The following is a 21323-nucleotide window of genomic DNA, read 5'->3' as shown; positions in this document are numbered from 1 at the left end:
TTAATTATGCACATAATTTAAAAAAAGTTCATGATAAGTCTAAAACATGCCTAGAAATATATCTAAGGCTTTTGACAGTTAAATGTGATACAAGATCACGTCACGTTTTTACCAATGACTAAGGTGTGAAAACCTGTTTACAATGTACTGATGAGACTTCCCCATCCACAGAAATTTGTTATCTCGACATTTGTTCCATTTCGTGAAATGAAAACCCTTCACGAGAGGAATTCAAAACTCTCGCTGAATCGTTGAAATTAAAAGTTAAGTAAATAATGTATTATTTTACCATGCTATTTTAAGGATAAGAAGCCCTCTCTAACGGCATAACGGTGACTTCCGAACCATCATCAATATCGCAGAGGTCACCCATCCAAGCAGCAGCCACGCTCGACGTTGTTGTGACTCATTTATCTTATTATAGCGATTTCAATCGTACCCCCTACACTGTGCCATTGGCTATTGAGTTAAGTCCATTAGTTAAATCGAATAGGAATATGTTAGACTAGAAACTTTAGTAATGTGAGATTTAATGTCATACTCTGAGTATACTTTTCTACACATTTTACTTGTTCACTTTTTAATTTCAAATTATATTCATAAAATGTAATTTTGTGTTTGTTCTATAGTTGATAATATTATTCACTCATTCTCCCACACAGTTCGTTATTTACAAGGTATGAGTTCGCCACGTCACGTGTCACGGAACGGCTTCTATAAGGTTGCATGCAAAGTTGAAGTCCTACAAAATTCCTACAAAGTAACAGATAATCGTAGAGATAAATCAATTTTACATCCCCCCTAGACAAAACATTAAGTCAGCCAAATCTTTCTTTAGATATCGATATCTCTTACGGGCAGCTAGACTATATGATATATAACTATTTCAAGTTAATTAAATTGCATATGATTTGCTCTCACATTTATAACTAATTTATTTATTCTTCGATACTCTCTGTGCATCGTGGTTACTTTGTAAAAGTATTTGCTAACGCTCAGCCAAAATGGATTATCATCAAATTCGATTTTTCTTATGTACAAATGAAGCTTCATGCCAAATTCCAACTCTACAGGTCAATTGGTTTTTGAGGTATAATGTGGTCAGACGGTAAAACAGACAAAAATGGAATTTTTCCTGCCCTACGAGTTATACGCTTCACTAACCCTCAGCCAGTTATCTGCTTTAACTCAAGGTCCTTGCATTGCACCTTTCTTAGTTTAGGACTCACGATTTACAGCGGTAATAACTAAGTAATAATTTGGTGTTGTTTTACTTATGTAACAAAACTCGTATTTTTGTAGAACAGCTAAAACGTGTTGTACTAAAGTAGAACGTTACTCATAACTAAACATATATGTTTCCTTGCTTCAATCTTAAGAGTAAGAATAATGAAGTGGTAGTACTAAAGTAGAACATTACTCATAACTGAACATATATGTTTCCTTGCTTCAATCTTAAGAGTAAGAATAATGAAGTGGTAGTACTAAAGTAGAACATTACTCATAACTGAACATATATGTTTCCTTGCTTCAATCTTAAGAGTAAGAATAATGAAGTGGTAGTACTAAAGTAGAACATTACTCATAACTGAACATATATGTTTCCTTGCTTCAATCTTAAGAGTAAGAATAATGAAGTGGTAGTACTAAAGTAGAACTTTACTCATAACTGAACATATATGTTTCCTTGCTTCAATCTTAAGAGTAAGAATAATGAAGTGGTAGTACTAAAGTAGAACGTTACTCATAACTGAAAATATATGTTTCCTTGCTTCAATCTTAAGAGTAAGAATAATGAAGTGGTAGTACTAAAGTAGAACATTACTCATAACTGAACATATATGTTTCCTTGCTTCAATCTTAAGAGTAAGAATAATGAAGTGGTAGTACTAAAGTAGAACATTACTCATAACTGAACATATATGTTTCCTTGCTTCAATCTTAAGAGTAAGAATAATGAAGTGGTAGTACTAAAGTAGAACTTTACTCATAACTGAACATATATGTTTCCTTGCTTCAATCTTAAGAGTAAGAATAATGAAGTGGTAGTACTAAAGTAGAACATTACTCATAACTGAACATATATGTTTCCTTGCGTCAAGCTTAAGAGTAAGAATAATGAAGTGGTAGTACTAAAGTAGAACATTACTCATAACTGAACATATATGTTCCTTTGCTTCAATCTTAAGAGTAAGAATAATGAAGTGGTAGTACTAAAGTAGAACGTTACTCATAACTGAACATATATGTTTCCTTGCTTCAATCTTAAGAGTAAGAATAATGAAGTGGTAGTACTAAAGTAGAACATTACTCATAACTGAACATATATGTTTCCTTGCTTCAATCTTAAGAGTAAGAATAATGAAGTGGTAGTACTAAAGTAGAACATTACTCATAACTGAACATATATGTTTCCTTGCTTCAATCTTAAGAGTAAGAATAATGAAGTGGTAGTACTAAAGTAGAACTTTACTCATAACTGAACATATATGTTTCCTTGCTTCAATCTTAAGAGTAAGAATAATGAAGTGGTAGTACTAAAGTAGAACGTTACTCATAACTGAACATATATGTTTCCTTGCTTCAATCTTAAGAGTAAGAATAATGAAGTGGTAAAGTTTTCTGTTACGTTGCATCCTACAATATTGCCACTCGAACATGTGCTCGACCTTTAGTTCGTTTTAAACAGTTTTAAGCGGATGAATGAATACGTGTAGGACAAGTCAGGAAATCTTGTTAGCTTATAGTGTTCTGTATCTCGTGTGCAAGTTCAAAATTGCAGAACCTTACTCTGTTTATAATATTTTTTTTGTCTGACTCAACCGTGTGGGTGGCGTATATTCGTTGTTTAGTTTAGATAATGCATTAAATTTAAGAAATTATTGCATAATCACAATAAATTATGTTTTAAACCCAAGTCAGAGGTTGTATTCCTTACATGATGCTGACTATAACAGTGAAATCGTCAAGAGATTTAATTATTTCTCAAAGTTATACAAAAAAATTATATTGGTCAAATTGTATATAAAATTTAGAAATAATGAAACAAAAATGATTTTTAGTTTTACAAAATTTAGATTACTCCTAAAGAATAAATACATTATTTGGCATCAAATTCTTTGATGTCAATACAATGAAATTAAGTAAGTTCTATGTTATCAATCTAGATTTTTTATTTCAACAATAGTTTCGGGAGCAATCCCCTATTATCAAATTAGGTCGTCAAATCGTTAAATCCGAACACAGGAACTGACTCAATGCTGACTCAGTGTCAATTCCTGTCCATGGCCGGCCATATGTATAAACAGAAATATTATTCAGAGTTTCTGCGTTGAGTGTTTGCGTGCGTGTGTTTTTGTTTATTTATTTATTTATTTATTAACTTTATTTGTAGTTCTATTTATTTCGACGACGTTTTCTGGTTTAGTTAACATTATTTAATTTTATACTCAAGTATCAGTTCAGGAGGCAAAACATACATAAATGTTCTGTACCCATAATGACAGAATACGACTTAGAGATTAAAACATTGCATTCTTTTATAATCAAGTTAGTTATTAAAGTATATCGGAAGACATCGAAATGAGTCTTTCCTGTGGAATTTTTATATAACAAATCATATAGAGACCTCTGTTTTTAATCCAAAATAAATTATGTGAAAGGTTTACGACATTGAAACACTCACTAAGGCATTACAAAGGCCAAACCGTTTGCTTGCTTATTAAAGAGGCTGCAATAAAAAAATTTTGGTTGGTAAAAACGATAGATGACGTCATCGTCGATAAACCGTGTCATCTACAACAAATTGTGAATGGTTTTCTTAACTTCATTAGTATCCGAATCACAAAGGGGTCGAATATTTACATATCCAGCCTTTCAATTTGAATCTATCCAGTAAGTACAGAATATACGTTGATTCCGTAAATTTTTCATTGTGACAATCGTTTTGAGTGTAATCTGGTGTTCTCAGAGCATAGTTCTTACAAAGTTGGATCACGTCTCGACTGCTCAGGAATGGTTCGAGGGTAATTAGGAATGAAATGAAAAATGCCTTTATCAATGAATGAGTTCTAATATGCCTTAGGAATCTCGTGGATAGAATAAGATAGAATAGAATTGTGGGTGCTGTGAAGAAAGATTATCGACCATCCAAAGTTTGGGAAATGTGAGTCAAAGGGAGTTAGTACCTATCACACCAGTGCCCTTGCCACCGTTACTGTTCTCTTCTACTTCCATCCTTCTCCTGATGGTTTATGTGGCCGATAACGTTAAAAATATCGTTCCTTCCTGAAACCAAAACGTGTATTTAAAACAGGTCAGAGATAACAAGAATTGAAAACACAACATATCACTATCTTCAATTTCATATCTTCCTCAAATGGATAACCAACCGAACACTTAACTGTGTAGAGTAAATTAGCAAATCACAACGAAACATTGCAACATACGTCAATTATTCATGAATCACAAAAAAGTTTGACAACTCCGTGCACACTATCTCTAAGATATGCACTCAATGAAGCTAGCTTACAACAGTTTGCACAGAATATTCGTCTGTTCGCAATAACCAACCACTGATAACTCATCCGTGAGCAGAATAACATGGCGAACGTCACGGCAGATACACAATGGCAGCAAATCTGAGGACGGACTTGGACTTTAAAACTTATTAATGGCTCATTCTATAAACCTGTTCCCTGATTTACCATCTTGCGTCAGTTGTAACGATACCATTTTTAACCCACTACCATTGCAACCAACTAATTCTTTTTATATTAAAAAATCAGCACGCACACAATTATATTTGTGAATTTTAAAATTGAAAAAAAACAAAATCAGGAAAAACCCGTGTTGTAATTTATAATGACCAAAAATTCAGGCATCACAGAATTTCTGAAGAATGGAGATGTTTCCTGGCCGTTGCCTTGGAAGGAAATTGCGGAGCAAACCATTAAAACTGACTCCAACTTTAAAATCTTGACAGTGGGCTATGACAAACACACTGGTCCACAACCGGTTACCATGAGAGAACACTTTGTTATCGCCGCGGGGGTTCTTTCGTCTCCCGGAGTGTCCACTCCTGCACTACCAGCCGCTTTCGTTATCTGGACAAGACGCTGCCTCGACGCCTGTTGTCGCGGCCGCATTCTCTATTCCTTCCTTGACACCTACTGTCTGTTCGCCTGTCTCATCTATCACACTGCCTCCTTGTCACCCACCTCACCGTCCGTCCCTGCGCTGTCCATGGTTTCGCACCCGGATCTCGCAGCCCTCCTCTCCGGTTGTACGTTTCTACACACTGAACAAAAATCAGGTATAAGTCGATCTAGTAGAAGAAAACGCCGCTCTGAAAGACAAGATATGTGAGCTAAAAGAACAACTACAACCTGTCGAAGAGAAGTCAGTTGCCTGTAAGACATCTGGACTGCAGTGGAGCCCCGACGCTGACCCTTTGAGACGTTTGGCGGACGTAGTGAAGACTTAACACACAAAAAGTGGCGTACAACCAAAAAAATCTCTTTTAATTCTAATGACATCAAATGTGACTTAAAATCAAGGATTAATCAGCATCGGATGTACAAAAAGAATAAACTAAAATATTAAACAAACAAAAAAATAACAAAAATTCCGTTTTTCACAATCAAAATTTTCTGTTGTGCACCAAAACACACAAACAGCTTCTAATAAAGTTGATGAGCTATCGCTCATGGCTGGGGAGCTCCATCCGGGACGTTTTTATAGTAACTGAGCATAGCTTTCTCACCTGAAGCGGATATTGTGTTTAAAATTGGACAATTTTCAATTGGCAGCAATATTTCACCGATAACATTGCAAAGGCGGAGGTCTTGTGGCAATTTTCGGTTAAGAAAAGGGACTGATATTCCAACCCTTCAAGGTTGATTTCAGTGTGATCTAGACTGTTGTGATCTTAGACTTTGAAGTGGGATGGTATAAAAAAGTCAATCTAAATTCCGTAGGAAAAATTACAATCATTAGCTTATACAGATCCCCAAATGGATTGCTCAATAAATTTTTTTGAATAAATTTGAATGAATCCCTTCTACATTTTCTCTCGATGTCACAGGTGACTTTAACATCGATGTTTTGGACCACACCAACCCCCTGACCCAGCGGCTACGCGATATTCTCACCTCTTTCGGCTTAGTTTGGTCCGTGAAAAACACGCCAACACGAGTGATGTGCTACATCGAGTACGGCCATCGACAAACGTCATTACAAAACGTAGTAGACGTTTACGTTTTCGTTCTGGACGCGGCTATCTCCGACCACTTCGCGCAGGAGGCCGTTGTTGGGAATCTCAGTCCGAAGATCGAACCTCTTTCGGTAAATATAAGCGAAGAGATCTTAAAATTCAAAATATCCAAATTCTTAACAGATTTCTCCAAGAAGAATCCTGGTTTTTTATTGATAGTTTTGATAATACGGAGGAAGTGGAAAGCGTTTTCTGCGTTTACAGACTCGTTTTTAAACTTTTAGTTGAACATCTACTTGCCCTTATAAGTTCATTCAAAAGAGCGATTCAGACAAAAAACACAACACTTGGATTAATCATAAATGTCAAAGAACATTCTCAATTTAAGAAAAACATTAAAAATTTTATCTCATTTAATTTACATAGAATCGACAAATGTCGAGATTCAAAAATTTCATTCGAGCATACAAGCTAATTTACCGCAAAGAAATAAAAGCCGCTAAGGCTCGGGATATCGAAAATAGACTAATGGAAATAGTGAAAAATTTTTTAAAATACAACTCAAAAACCACAAGGTCCTAAAAACATTTCAAACCTAAACCTTTAAAATACACGGTAAAATAACAAAAAAAGCCGCATTGAAGTGGCAAGTGAGTTTAATAATTTCTTTTTCTCCATGTGTTGCTGGGCCCGGACCCTATGTTTTTAGTGGGAACAGCAACCCGAGAGGACTCATTTATGGGACCGGTCTACGTCCATGGTCCTGTCTCCTGTGAGCGAGCTACTGGAGTGATCCGTGTGGTGCGGCGAGCTGAAGCCTCGAAAAAGTCTGGTGACATCAATGGCGATGTCTGTGTGGTTACTTAAGTGCTGCTTTAAGCATATTTCAGGTACCACTCACAAAAACTGATTAACCGAGATGTCGTTCGCCCAAGGCGTCGTCCCGTCCACTTTGAAGACAGCAAAAGTCATTACAATTTTTAAAAAGGACGATCCTTACGTCGCAAGTAACTACCGTCCCAATTTCCATTCTTCGGTCCTCTCAGCAAATTTTCGAAAAAAGCCTTCCTTCGACGAATAGAAGATTTCTTCATTCGGTTTTGAAGTTATTTGTAATGAACAAATTTGGATTTAGAAAAAACAATATCGGACTATTGATGCTGTCACGAGTCTCGTTGATTCTGTTGTCGATGGTTTGGAGAGGCGGGAAACAATGTGCTTAGCCACTATTTCTCGACCTATCAAAAGGCCTTTGACTGTGTGCACATCATGAAAATACTGTTGCACACAGTTATGGTCAAGCGGTGTTCGTGGTTTGCCTCACAAATGGCTCTTGTCATTCCATAAACTGATAGCAGAGCAGTGTGTGCAAAACGCGAGAATACCCTCTCAGGAAAAGATTGTTAAAATGCCCTATGAGAGTCCCACAGGGATCGATTTTTAGGGCCTGTACTATTTCTCGTCTACGTCAAACAGATTGTGAGTTCATCAATCCCATAATTGAGAAAGTATGGAATTCAGTATGCTGACGATTACGACTCTCTGCATTAGATCAAAAACACAAACCAGATTCTTGAAATCAAAAAGCCTGTGACAGAACTCAAACTCATGCATTGATCATTTTTTTTCAATATAAATTTGAAAACAAGTTGTTCTAAAACAAGCGTTGTGGATTAATTTCTGTTTTCGGCAACCATGAAAACGAAATCCGGACCAATTGTGATGGTGGATGGCACCATAATAGAAGAAGAAGAATCCACCAAGTTTCTTGGATGCACCTTGATCGAGGGCTGACATGGACGTTCACCATTGAAGAGTATCTGTTCAAAGGTTGCTTCTGGCATTTATGTCTTACGCTCAATTTGGCAAAATTATTGTTCATTGGATATTCTGAAGACAGCTTACTTTGGCCTAATACATCCACATTTAGCTTATGGTCTAAGATTGTGGGGTGGCTGTGTTCTAGATTACAACATTGTAATAGAGTGTTTAGAATGTGCAAAAATAAAGCTGTCAGAATCATTTACAAATTAAATCAGAGAGAGTAAATTAGCCTTCGGGGATCTTTGGATTACAGACTTTGCCTAATATTCGGCCTCTTACATTCTCGACGTCGTGATATACTGCCGATTACAAGTGCGTCTCACTTCGGGGTAGCGAGCGTACACCAATACGGAACTAGAGGCCGTTACAAACTTTCGTATAGCACAGCACAGAACTACTGTTTTTGAACGCTTGCCATTCTCAGGTTGGTTTTGTAAGGCTAATCAATAGGCTCCCCTGAAGAGATCAAACGCGTCAATAACCACAAACAATTTAAATCTCGATTAAAACACTTCTTAGTGTCCAAAGCATTTTACTCAGTTGACGGACGTTTGCGATGGGTCGCTGGGATAGGTTCTTCACTAACATTTAAATAAAAATTACAACTCCCCTTCTGGTATTCAAGAAAATTTGGCCACTATCGAAGAAAACGGCGGCAGGTGGCATTCATACCCAAAAAGTTAATTTTTATTTTAAATTTACTTATCTATTATTTTTTACTCAGAATTAAAATTAATTGTGTTAGTTATTAGATTAGGACTTTTATTTCTATATTGACGCTTGCAATTACTATTATTGTTAATTGTTTCCACTGCAATAAAGAATATTATTATTATTATTATTATTTTACTATTACCGGACATTGGTCGGTGTGTTGCATTAGTTGCTCGCCTGGTGAAGAGATAAGATTGCAGATCTCGAAACGTTGTGTTACTAAATTTTCACGGATCAACGGTGAAATCTGGAAAAAAATTCAGTTACCTTCATAAAACTTCCATCTTTAAAAAACAATCTTTAAACAAAATCAGCTCGTTTGATCTCATCCCTTTAAAACAATTCAACATCAAAATTTAGTCCCTAAGTCGATTTTTTTTCTTTTGTTCCTCGTGGCCGGTACTGTTTTATAGCAGCTTAGATCTGTCGTTAGGTGCCATTTCAAATCTCCAGTAAACAATGATCAATGGCTAACTCGTGACAATCGCTAGAACTCATGAGGCAGAAGTCAAGTTTCCGATTCTCCAGTGAGTAAATACTTGAGCTGTTGGAAGTTAATGGCTAAAGTTCGTCCTCTCCATGGAGGCGTAGTTGTTTTCCTGTTATACCCCGTACAGCTTGACAAGTTCAACAGTTAATCGCCTGGCAAACAAACAACTAATTATCAAAGCTTAACGTCCTAACCAATTAAAATTGCAATTTTACTGCCACTATCATTTCTGTGACTTATCCCAAAATGCAAAAGTGTTTCTAACTTTATTTCTTACGCGTGATTTTAACACTCATAATGTTCCAAATATGTTCAAAACATATTAATCACCCAAATATTACATAAAACGTATTTTAAACTAAAAATTTCCCAAGAGATGCAACTTTAATTAATTAGATTATAAATAAATGAAAATATATAAATTCTGAAACACTGTGTTCTAAAACTCGCAAACCATAACAAGTTAGACTAATAGAACAACGGTACTCGTTGAAGAAGTTTCTCACAACTGGGTAGAAATGCTTCTTTAAAATGGAAAATAATCACGAAGTAGGAGTGAAGTAAAAATACGAAGAAAACATTTTGTCACCACATCAACTAAACTAGTCTACTTCCTCTATCCTAATACAAATAGGATCTCATATGCTTTATCCTTTACATAGCAAGATCATAATAAAGAAATTTTGTGACGTATCTACTGTTTTATATCGTCACCTTATACTGTAATACAAGGGGTTTACTCTAATACATAAATCTTAGCCTTCAGAGCTCATACATAATCATTTATTACAACACTCTAGTGTTATGTACTGACACTTTCTTTGTTATATAGCTCACTAACTTTAAACTTACATAGTCTTATAGTCCTCAGTCTTGACCACGACCTTGAAACAATGCACACTTTCTCAATAGTCGTCCTAATCAAAATTACCTCCCTTGATCTGGATCATGGATCTCGGTTGGCTCTAGGGATGCTGATGACTGTGAAGTGTTGCTACTAGGGAGTTTGATGACCATCAATCCATAAACGATAAACGAAACATAAAAGATAACCATTAAACACCATAAAATTAATTAATTACTTTTATATCATTTACTGTAAAATACATTAATGCTAATATTTGCAAGACGTTCCCAGCTTAATGTACAGACCAATTTGTCTAACGGATACCACCACACTTATACCGGAAGTGGGTGTTAAACACAACCACGAATAATATATAGGAGGTGTTTAGTTATGGTAATGTTCATTATTATAATCATTAAAACCAAATTTCAACACCGGTAACGACATTTTTACTCCTTTTTTTATTTTCCATCTAAACATTATACAATATAGACGACAAAAGAAACACTTATAAACCTATTAATTGTATTAAAATTGGTCAGCAACCGGTCTATATTTTGATGCAGAATAAATTGTAGCTTGTAATAGATAATTAAAATACTCGACTTGCTAATTGGCAATGATTATTCATTGCTTATGCTCACAACATAGATCTTCTTGAAATCGACAGAGAAATTACCCCTGAGTAATAAATCAATCGTCGCTACTTTTGGCGGAAGTAAAAATTGGAGGTTAAAAATATGAAATGATGTTTTTCTCAATGTCAGAAACATAAATTATGTTAAATCATCACCAGCCAATTGTATACAGACTCTTATGATGGTGACTTTCAGTCTCTTAATCTAGTTTTCTGGTGGTGGCACAACTGTTATTTATGTATCTGGCTGTGGGTTTTAAGTGTACCTAGCTAGAAAACATATTTAGAAAAATATATAATTTTATATTTTTAACCCTTCCGATACCCCTCCCATTTGGACCTCCATCTTTTTTTAAAGGAGAGGCCGATCCCCTGTTAAGCATTATTCTGTCCGTCCTCATGGGCCACTGGCCTGTGCGAAGGTTAGGGGGAGAGTCGATACAGTACAAGGTTGATGGTACTGATAAAACTTGCAACGGTCACAGACAGGATTTGAAATTGCGCTATCTCTAAATCAGACCCAAAGTCCAACAACTTAGACCGTTCGGCAATCGGCGCTCCCAAAAATCAACTCTCCAAAAAAAAACACAACTAAAAAAATCAAAACTTGTGTGGTCTAACTGTATATTTCTTTCATCATTCCTCTATCGATTTCAATAAACACCAGGTTGTGTGTTTATACAACATTTTCTGTAATAATTCTACTGACTCTAATGGGCAAGAATTGCAATTTTAATAATTATTAAAAATTATTATTTTTAATTTTTAACCCTTCCGATACCCTCCATCAAAACTAGTGTGGCTGATATATTTCTTTCACAGGGTTCGTTTCTCTATCGATTTCAATAAACACCAAGTTGTGTTAATTGTTTTCGTTGGAATTGTTGTAAACAACAGGAGATGTTTTTGTTGAGAATCCCAAAACAATGTGAATTGCCGGTTTTGTAAAGTCTACTTCCTAGTACGTCGTTTGGTAAGGTTTACCGTAGTATTCCTTTAATTATTTCTAAAAACTGACTTTTTCCGCTGTTTTGTTTCGCTTAACTCACATTGGAACCCTTATGTACCTAAAAAGTATTCTTTAAATAAAAAATTAAACCAAATATGTATGTTTCATAAGTTTATAATCAAACCTCAAACCAACATTTATGTTCAAAATTTAATGTTTCTAATATGGTGGATAATAGCCAAAAATGTTCTTTGTGTCAATGAGTAAGTTACTAATTAAGTGAGTTAGATGGTCGACCGGTCGGCAGTCAGATGTACGATAAATATTTACGCTGAACTCTGAACATTTAATTTATAGAACGAATTGCAATTTAATAAAGCAATAAATAATTTAGAGTGAATAAAGTATCAATCATGTTATGTTAATTGCTTGTGAACAACTAATTAATATCCCTGTTAAACCCTTTAACGGAAAGTTCCCAGAGGATCTATAATTGATTGATTCATTAGCAAAGTACTTAGTCCGTCCTCTAATATAAAGTTTTTTCCCTCTTTCAATTAATGAACTGAATTGAAAATTCCACTGAGCGTTTTACACAGATCACTTCATTCTTTTAACAGGTTTCACTGGATAAACAACCTGTTAAATTTGTTTCTTTTTGTTGTGCTCAAATATTACCTCTAATTTTCAAAATCAGTTAGTTACTGCCACAGGATGGATTCTGGATTATTTTCCTTTTTCTGTCTCTCTTAAACATATTTCATGAGAAATTGCTGTGGTGGTGTGGAAAATATATTATAGACATTAAAGAAAAATGTCTATTTTCGTTAAAAATGTAGGAGAGTAAAAATTCCATCTGATCGTAAGTGACCAAACCAAAGTCACGGTCCGTACCAGTCGTACGGTTGGTTAGTCGACCGGACCAAATTGGCTTCACAGTCCGTTAGTGAAGTTATAGTTCGCTATCCTGAAGTACAAACCTGCCAGTGAAGTATTCTGCTAAAGGAGAACAAATTTGCTAATAAATTCAGTCTGCTATTGAAGCAAAAATGTGCTATCGAAGTTAAAGGCCATTAGCAGTCGTCAAAGTCTGCAAATAAAGTCACAGACAAGAGGAAAATTGACATACTCTAACGAAATTCTCTCTTATAAATGGCATGCTCTGACTTGTAAAAAAAAACACTTTCATCGTTAAAAAAATGTAAGTGCTATAAATTTAATTTTTTATTGCTTCAACTTTGTGTAATTATAATCTATTATATACCATCTTTATATCCACGCCAAATATACCGCGTACACAAAGTATTTAGTAAACCCCGGTAAGGCATGAAGCACTGGACTTTTGCTCCGAATTTTCAGAACATATTACATCATATGAGACCTCAAGACAGTAATATACAATATATCGTCATAGAAACTCATTTGCACTCAAAATATATTAAATTGTAATGGAGAAGACATAACTGGTTATAAGATCCAAAATTCAGTATTCGATTCTTTGTGCTCGAATCAATTTTACTGAGAGATGATTGTTGGAGTTGATGGGGCTCCACCCCATACTATAGGGACTTCTCACTCCCTGATTGTTTTGACTAGAGAGACTGATATAGAGTTAGCTTCCCCTTCTTCCAAGGAGACAAGACCAAGATATGTGGCCTGCATGCCTCCTCGTGGATCTCGACAAAATGACCCTACCCCCAACCGAAGCGTCCAGAATACCGCCGAGTCACTCCGGAAGCAGCGCAAATGTCCTTTCAGGACTAGGTGCAATTCTTCAGCTTTTTTCTCCTAAGAGAACACAAAATAGTCATAGCTGTAAATCTTTTTTACAAATGGCAGCTAAATCAAAATTATGATTATACTTTTTTGGGATTAAGATAAAAAATATTGTCTGAAACACAGGCTTCATCCGTAGTATTTATTATTAGCTTTCTTTGCCCTAAATTCATTTCTTTAACTTTCCTTCGCTGATACACTTGTTTTGTGAAACATTAAAGATTTAGTCTGTGATGTTAAAAACATCAAATAAGCATAATTTTGATTTGTGCTGTATAATTTATTGTATTAATGATATTGTTCTTAGTTATTAAGATTTCCAAAGTATCTGCTTACATTAAAGATCTTTCCCTAACTCCTCATCGGTCAACATTTTCAAAATGCAAAGAGCTATTTTACAATGAAAGGTAATTAATGAAAGTTACTGTATTGATTTTCCCTCTATATTTAATTTTTAATTGAGCAAGCAACAAATTTTTACCTTTCCTTAGGCCTACACACCTTTAATTAAAGTGTTTTGTATGTAAAATGAGACTATTTATTTTAACTAGCTGTAACTCATATTGTTCCCTTTGAAACACGATTTATAAGATGAACATAAAAAGATATATATATATATATATATATATACATGTTATGTTTTAGTGTTTTATATATATATATATATATATATCTTTTTATGTTCATCTTATAAATCGTGTTTCAAAGGGAACAATATGGGATTCAGCTAATTTAAATAAATAGTCTCATTTTATATACAAAACACTTTAATTAAAGGTGTTTAAAGGAAAGGTTAAAATTAGTTGCTTGCTCAATGAAAAATAAAATATAGAGGGCAATCAATACAGCAATTATCATGTATATATATATATATATATATATATATATATATATATATATATACATATGCTGTAAACATATAAAATATTTGTGTATATATATATATATATATATATATATATAATATTATTAATTCCATACATAAAGTCTTTATTCTAAGCACAAGAATAAACGAGAAGAAATCAATAATATCTCTCAAAGAGTAAAGAAGCCTACAAAGAGAGAGACTAAATTGCCCCCAGTAATGTAGATTGATATTTTTTGTTGAAGGGGTGAAATGAAAAAGAGGTAATCTGTAAAGTAAACTGGAAAGAATGATAGAAAGCAACATTCAGAGGAAGTAATTACCAGGGCACTGGTCTCTCTGTCACTCGCTCATGTAGATTCATCAGGCGCATTGAAAACTATTGGTCCTGCACTTACATCAAAGCTCTTCCCCACTTTAGACTTGAGTCGAGGGTCAAAACAATCAGCAAAGGACATCTTCTTTACTAGGGTGTTTTTAATATGTTATCAAACTACTTGTTAAACTTAATATAATTACTATTTTTAACTCGTTTTGGATTCTTTTCTCAGTTATATCAAAACGGTTTTATTTTAATTTTAGAAATCTATGGAGTATTAATTGCCAATAAGATTAATCAAGAGATAATTGGCCTAACGTTAAAAAAACCGATCACTCGAGTTCCTTAAGATTTTATTACAAGATTAATCTTATTATATGTATTACAATTCGAGAACAAACTAAACTACAGACTTTAAATTTTGCATAAAATTGATTGTCATAATGGTGCTCGTCACTTCATAGGATTTAACTGAGCGTTAGCGAACATTTTACAATCGGTAACCACGATAGCAACGAGGCAACAAGAACATGAATCAATTTTTAAACAAACTGCGGATAATAAGAATATGCGATTTTAACATATTACTACTTTTAGTCTAACTACCCCAACAGATGTGTTTTTATGACTTGGTGTGTAGCATAGAGTAACAGGAAAAATTGATTATTTATAAAGCTGCTATGAAACCCAATTTGGCAACTAAATGAAGAAACGTGTGAATGTGGAAAGATATATCGAGACACATTTCATCAGTAGGCTTTAGTAGCATAACACTTCATTTTTACATAGACAAGAATGAGTTCTATGATGGTGCGTGTTCAACTTTGGAATTTGGCTAAGTCAGTTGAAGCCTGTCACCCAGTAGGCTGATACTATCTCTCCTTTATCTGCCGAGAGGAAGTAAAAGTTTATTTTCTGTATGTTTCCTATCAGTCCGCAGGACATCTCGAGAATAAAATGTACTATAGACCGTTATGTGACACGTGGTGTGGCATACTCCTACCCTCTCTTAGATTGTGTTGTCTTAAGAAGTGTGTTGATTGGTCGTGTTTCGTGTTCAAAGAACAAGCAAGTTCCTGTTAAAACATTTATGTCATACAGAAACAAACAGACATTTTGACAGAAAAACCCGGTTTTGTAGCAAAAACTCTTTCCCTTTATCAGTAGTTTTCCAATAATAAAGAGTTACAAATAAATTAACTGATATAAAAGGGGATAATTTAGAAGGACCCAAAAGAGCATAAGGACAGTGTTACCAACAAAATAAGTGCACTGCATTGTCAATGAAATAACTAAATTAAATACACTGATAAATTAAATACACTACTGGTCAGAAATTGACATCCATTAATTTTCAACTTTGGCGTTACGTTGCCTTTTCCATCGCTACGAATGTTTTGGGAATTGTGGCCTGCCTCCTGAACTATAGGCCCAAGGGTCTCATTACTCATTTACTCGTACCATCAAGTGATTAATTCAACTGCCCTCTCTTTTCATTGCCTACCTAGTGGTTACCTTCTTTTGACCTTCCACTCCACAGAGATGGGGGGGGGGGGGAGTGGTTGAATTTAGATTTACTTGTAGCCCCTCTACAACACAGTTAGGAAACTTTGACGTTTTCTCTTCTTCATCGCTGTTATCTACATCTTAATTTTTTTTTAACTTCCTTTAATTTCTTCTCCAGCTTGGCATAATAAGGAGCTCATTTCCACCCTCGATAGTTCAACACATTACAAATGCTAAATTATACCAAACTGTTTCTAAATTCTATATATAAATATATATATATATATATATATATATATATATATTTATATATATATATATATATAGAATCTACTTCCAAGGATCTCTTATGATGTGCCTTTAATGCAATAACATCTTTACGTATTGCCAACCATAGCAATAAAAAAACTAAAAACTGACAAAGAACTTTGGATATGTTTTCATCTATAGTGTACTTGCTATTGTTGCCTTTGGTCCTCGCTCAGTTTTTTTTAGTGCTCCAATAAATATTTTCCATTAACCAGAAAAATCAAATGGCCTTTATCCCAAGAATAATGCTTCAAGACTCATATTAAAGGTGCATTTCCTCGAGGAATTAATTCCATAAATTGTCATTTTGGTATACCTTTGAACTCGCAACTACAACTACTATCAACCACATTTATCCACCTGTCAATATTTGTCAACCTACCTAACAAATTCCTGATTTATTGAAAATGGATAAGTCACAAAGCACTAAAACGTTTAACACTTGAGTTACAAGCACTCGTTTGGATATTCAAAAACAGTTAGTACATCGCGTTAGATTGGTTTCACCAAGTGGAAAGTTAGCGTGGGCTGACTCTGTGTAGTCTGGAAATTAATTAGAAGTTGAATCAACGGTTTAGTTTCTACCATTATTTGCTTTATTCAATTCTCTCGTCCCACACTTTAGTCCATGAGCTTCTCTGCTAGAATGGTCATTTCATCCATAATTACTTCCCGTTACTGATTTAGCTAGTAGCGTTGTGACCCATCAGATGTTATACCACAAAAGCAAAATTCAAATACGTAGCCGTGTACTGTTGGATTCAAAACAGGGGATGATTTTAATTTTTGTATTATATGTATGAATTCGAAAATGAGATGAACAAAAAAGAAAACTTAAACTGTAATGGGCTTTAAGGTAGTATTTGCTTCCTGTACGAGAAATCACTTCTGGCTGTTCCAGTAGAACCCACACAGGCCAAAGCAAAAACCGATGAGTCACTTAAATCTGGGCAACCTTATAGATGTCCAGGAGCGGCACATCACTAACCGCATATGTTAAGATTCTGGTGTGCAATGATAGTTCAGTAGGTCTAGTCTACTGCGGGAGATGACTGTTGGAGTTGGTGGGGTTCCCTAAGAGTAAAAGGTTCTTGATAGTCTAGACATAAGGGCGTGCCACCCCTGCCTGCTTTGCCTGAAGAAGCTCGTTCAGGACTGGCTTCTCCTTCTTCCGAGGGAACATGACTGAGATTAAGCCCCTAAATTCATTCTCATTGATGTGGACAGGAGATGGCCCCTACCCCTAACCTTACCCATACAGAATATCCTGTCATTCCGGAAGCAGTGCAATTTTAATTTTAGGACTACGTGCAATTACTAAGCTTCTTGTCCTAAGAGAACAAAAAAATAAAAAATTTAAGGACTTTTTACCTTAAATTTTTAAAGGTAACAACCAACTTATTAGGTAAGTTTCAAATCTATAGTAAGTATCAAGAGCTATTACACGGACAAGGATACAGAAGAACCGTCAACGATACGATGCCATGTATGTATAATTTCGTGTATAATTTCAATTTCAATTTTGTAGGAGGACCCATTGTTTTTAAAAGCATGTTAATATTGCAAATATCAGATTTAGATTAAATGTATACCGTACAACAGTTCTTGTAAACGTATTAATTATCTACATTTGATGAATTTCTATTTACAAATGTTATGAATATGTAATATTTTTCTTTCAGTGTTATGCAATTTCGTCTCCTTGAGTAATTTGTAGTCGACATGGAGGAACGAAATGGTGATGAAGATCGTCCGCTAAATTTCTTTTTCACAATACCTGTATACGTACGTGTCTTTATCGTTTGTTTTGAAGTAGGTCTAATACGTTATATAATACGAGTTATACAACGTATGTTAACGCAGTTTTTCTATTTATCTGCTTAGTTATGTATGATTACTTTTCAATATTATTATTTTTTACTCCATGATAGCTAGAACCTTTACACCATAGCGAACATCAAGGAGTACAATAATGTTTGAAAATCAGATTTAGGTAAATTCATATATCTGTGATGAGTAGTGTTATACACGATTGCTTTCGATATTTTATGGTCGTAGTTATATTTTGACTTTTTTCCATGGAATATCTAGCTGAATTAAAGTTTATACTACCAAGCCACACACATTAAGTAAGATTTCACATCTAACAAGTTATTACAGTTATAAAAATGGAATTTCAATTATCGTATATTTTTTACTGTATGAATAATCTACATGTGATTACATGCCGCATATTACAACCTAATACTGTAATTGAACTCAGTTTTTTACAAAATTATTTATTCTGTTATTTACTAATTGCGATCATGGTTACCAATAAGTAAAAATATTCGCTAACGCTCAGCCAAATTCTATGTAATGGCATGCTCTACATCGAACTCAATTTTGTCTGTATAGAAATGAAGATTCACCCACAATTTTAAATCTGTAAGTCAGTTTGTTTTAAAGACATCGTGTGGACAGTAGTTCAGGAAAAAATTCATAGTACCTCGAGTAATAGGCTTCGCTAACGCCCAGCCAATTAGCAAAATTACAAACACACATGGATGATAAATTCTGTGTTATACCCTTATGTATGAAAATATAATCGACATTACACCACGACCACTCTTGCAGACGCTGCTCCAGGCTTCGAACGCTCCACTCCCCGAGTATAAGACGTCCGCCCTCAAGAAATCCCGCTTCGTGCTGTCCCATTACGGCGTGTTCAAGACCTGCTGGGATTGGCTGATTCTGATCGCCACGTTCTACGTAGCCATAGTGGTCCCCTACAACGCCAGCTTCGTCAACACCGACCGTCCTTCCATGGTCAGTGATGTCGTCGTCGAGGCGCTCTTTATTGTAGGTAGGTCGAACCACAACATGGGTGAGTTTTTAGTCAAATCATGTCAAGTGTTCATTAAAATATGGTAGTAATTTACATGATTAAGTGGATACACAAATAAAGATGCCAACAGAAGTTATAGCCTTCCGTATTCATGCATTCATCATCCATTCAGCAAGTGGTTTGAAATTCACAAGAAACCTTTCCTGTCCTACGGTGAACCTCCTGGCACATTTCATTGGATCAGATACAAACTCAGCAGAGTACTCTTTTAAACAAAAAAAACCTTTCTTATTTAATTTGTAGTCTATTCTGTAAAGCCCTTCTCCCCTCTCCTGTCCTAGAAGTACTTTGTTCTCCATCTTCACAACCCACTTTCATCCACCTTCTCTCACTTTGGGATTCAACTTTAAGTTTAAAATATATCAAATAGACATAAAGCCATAAATATTAGGAAAATATCTTAGTATCATCCGATTTAAATTGTTTTTGCCAGCTTTTTACAGCTGAACATACCACCTAAGCTTCCACGGGTGGCATGCAAGGGAAGGATTACTCTAAAAAAACATTACAGACCGCTGGTTCGCTTAAGCCTTGGTTATGAATCCTTCTGAGAAGATATATCATAACTACGGGACGAGTGTGATCAGCCAGTGTACGCGGTTTTACGTGGTTCACGTACCTGCCACCAGAGTCGCAACAATCGCTTCACCCATCAGCCCCTCCTTCCTCTAACCCCTCGCCTACCTCCAATCGTTCGGGGCTTGTCGGTGATAGTCGGAATTACTCAGCTCTTACTACCTGCTCTTTCGCTACGAGCCGTTGCCCAATTCAGGCCTCTGAATGAACATTCTAACCTTCGCACGCTACTCTAGTTCTACGACACTCCCGCTTAGCGGGAAACACAAATAGTTGGTGTGATTCTACCGTCAGCCGCTAGTTGGCACATAAGCCGAAGGATTGCAACGGGAACAATTTATATCATTGAAAAGTTTATCTTCTTGAAGGATTCATAATCTAGGGCTTAAGTCATCTTACCATCACAAATTAATGTATATCTGCTGGAAGTGTTTGTTAATCACATGGAAGAAATATCCATCCAGCTAACCTAACCTAACATAACCTCTCCTTTAAGTTAGCTTGGGACCTCAGTGAGTTACCGAGAACACCAATTGGAGGACACTTTCGCATAGATTTAGTTGGCGGGAAAAACTGAGGATCTCAACTGCCATTATCGTCATCATTCGGTGGATTCATAAACTTAGTAAGTCTCATTATACATTATTCTATAAGCCTTGCCCGTTGCATAAAAATCTCGCCCCTTAAAGTTCTGGTAACCATCCAACTGGTAAATTTTAATCATATTGTCCAAAACATTTCATAAGCAAGTGTTAAGGGAAAATACATTGTAAAAGCTTTCACGAAGTGCGATCTCGTTTGGATGTGTGTCTACTAAATCCAAAGAGATGAGATCGAGTTTGAAGCTCCCACTTGGAGTATTAAACTTTGGAATCCACTTCAAGAGAGATTTAGATGATTACGCCTGGGGATATTGTGTCGAAATAGCGCATGTTGTCAGCCAGCAATTATGTCTTGACATTATTCCATACACTACTCTACATCGTTTCATATACTACTCCTTGAATTTTTCCTTAAATTATAGCACGTGTTTCTTTTTGTACTGCCTTAAAGATATATTTAAATATTAGTTTGAATTGTCCTCTATGCCGTTTTTAGGGGTATTATAAATGAGCCCTAAACTAATTTGAGGTTAACAGTGATATTTTATACGTCTTCGCATAAAAGGTATAAACATCCTGGGAAAAATTTTAAAAACTGTTTACAACAATAATATTTTTTCGTTGTATATTATCAAAAGATCTATCCCTTTGGATGGTTCAACAAATCAAGAACAATAGGATTTCGTACAATTTCCATCGTTATATATTACAAAAGGTATAAAACAAAGTGTCGATTATTAAATCCCATCCTGTTCGTTAGGATATATCGTCTACCTGAAGAAGAGGATAGATTACAATCCTCGAAACG

General features: G+C 35.1%; 1 protein-coding gene across 1 annotated transcript in view; it reads left to right on the top strand.

Moving 5' to 3' along the window:
- Window positions 1-21323, top strand: part of LOC124368279 (potassium voltage-gated channel subfamily H member 8) — a 234054-nt gene that overhangs the window by 121187 nt on the left and 91544 nt on the right. The window contains exon 7 of the mRNA XM_046825553.1: window positions 19067-19295. Within this exon, the coding sequence (XP_046681509.1) occupies window positions 19067-19295 (229 nt within the window). The remainder of the gene's footprint in view (window positions 1-19066; window positions 19296-21323) is intronic.

Source organism: Homalodisca vitripennis, chromosome 8 (assembly GCF_021130785.1).
Source record: "Homalodisca vitripennis isolate AUS2020 chromosome 8, UT_GWSS_2.1, whole genome shotgun sequence".
In the NCBI taxonomy this organism is placed as follows: Eukaryota; Metazoa; Arthropoda; class Insecta; order Hemiptera; family Cicadellidae; genus Homalodisca; species Homalodisca vitripennis.
Note: the sequence above shows the minus strand (reverse complement) of the source record. Positions and strands in the feature narration are given on the sequence as shown.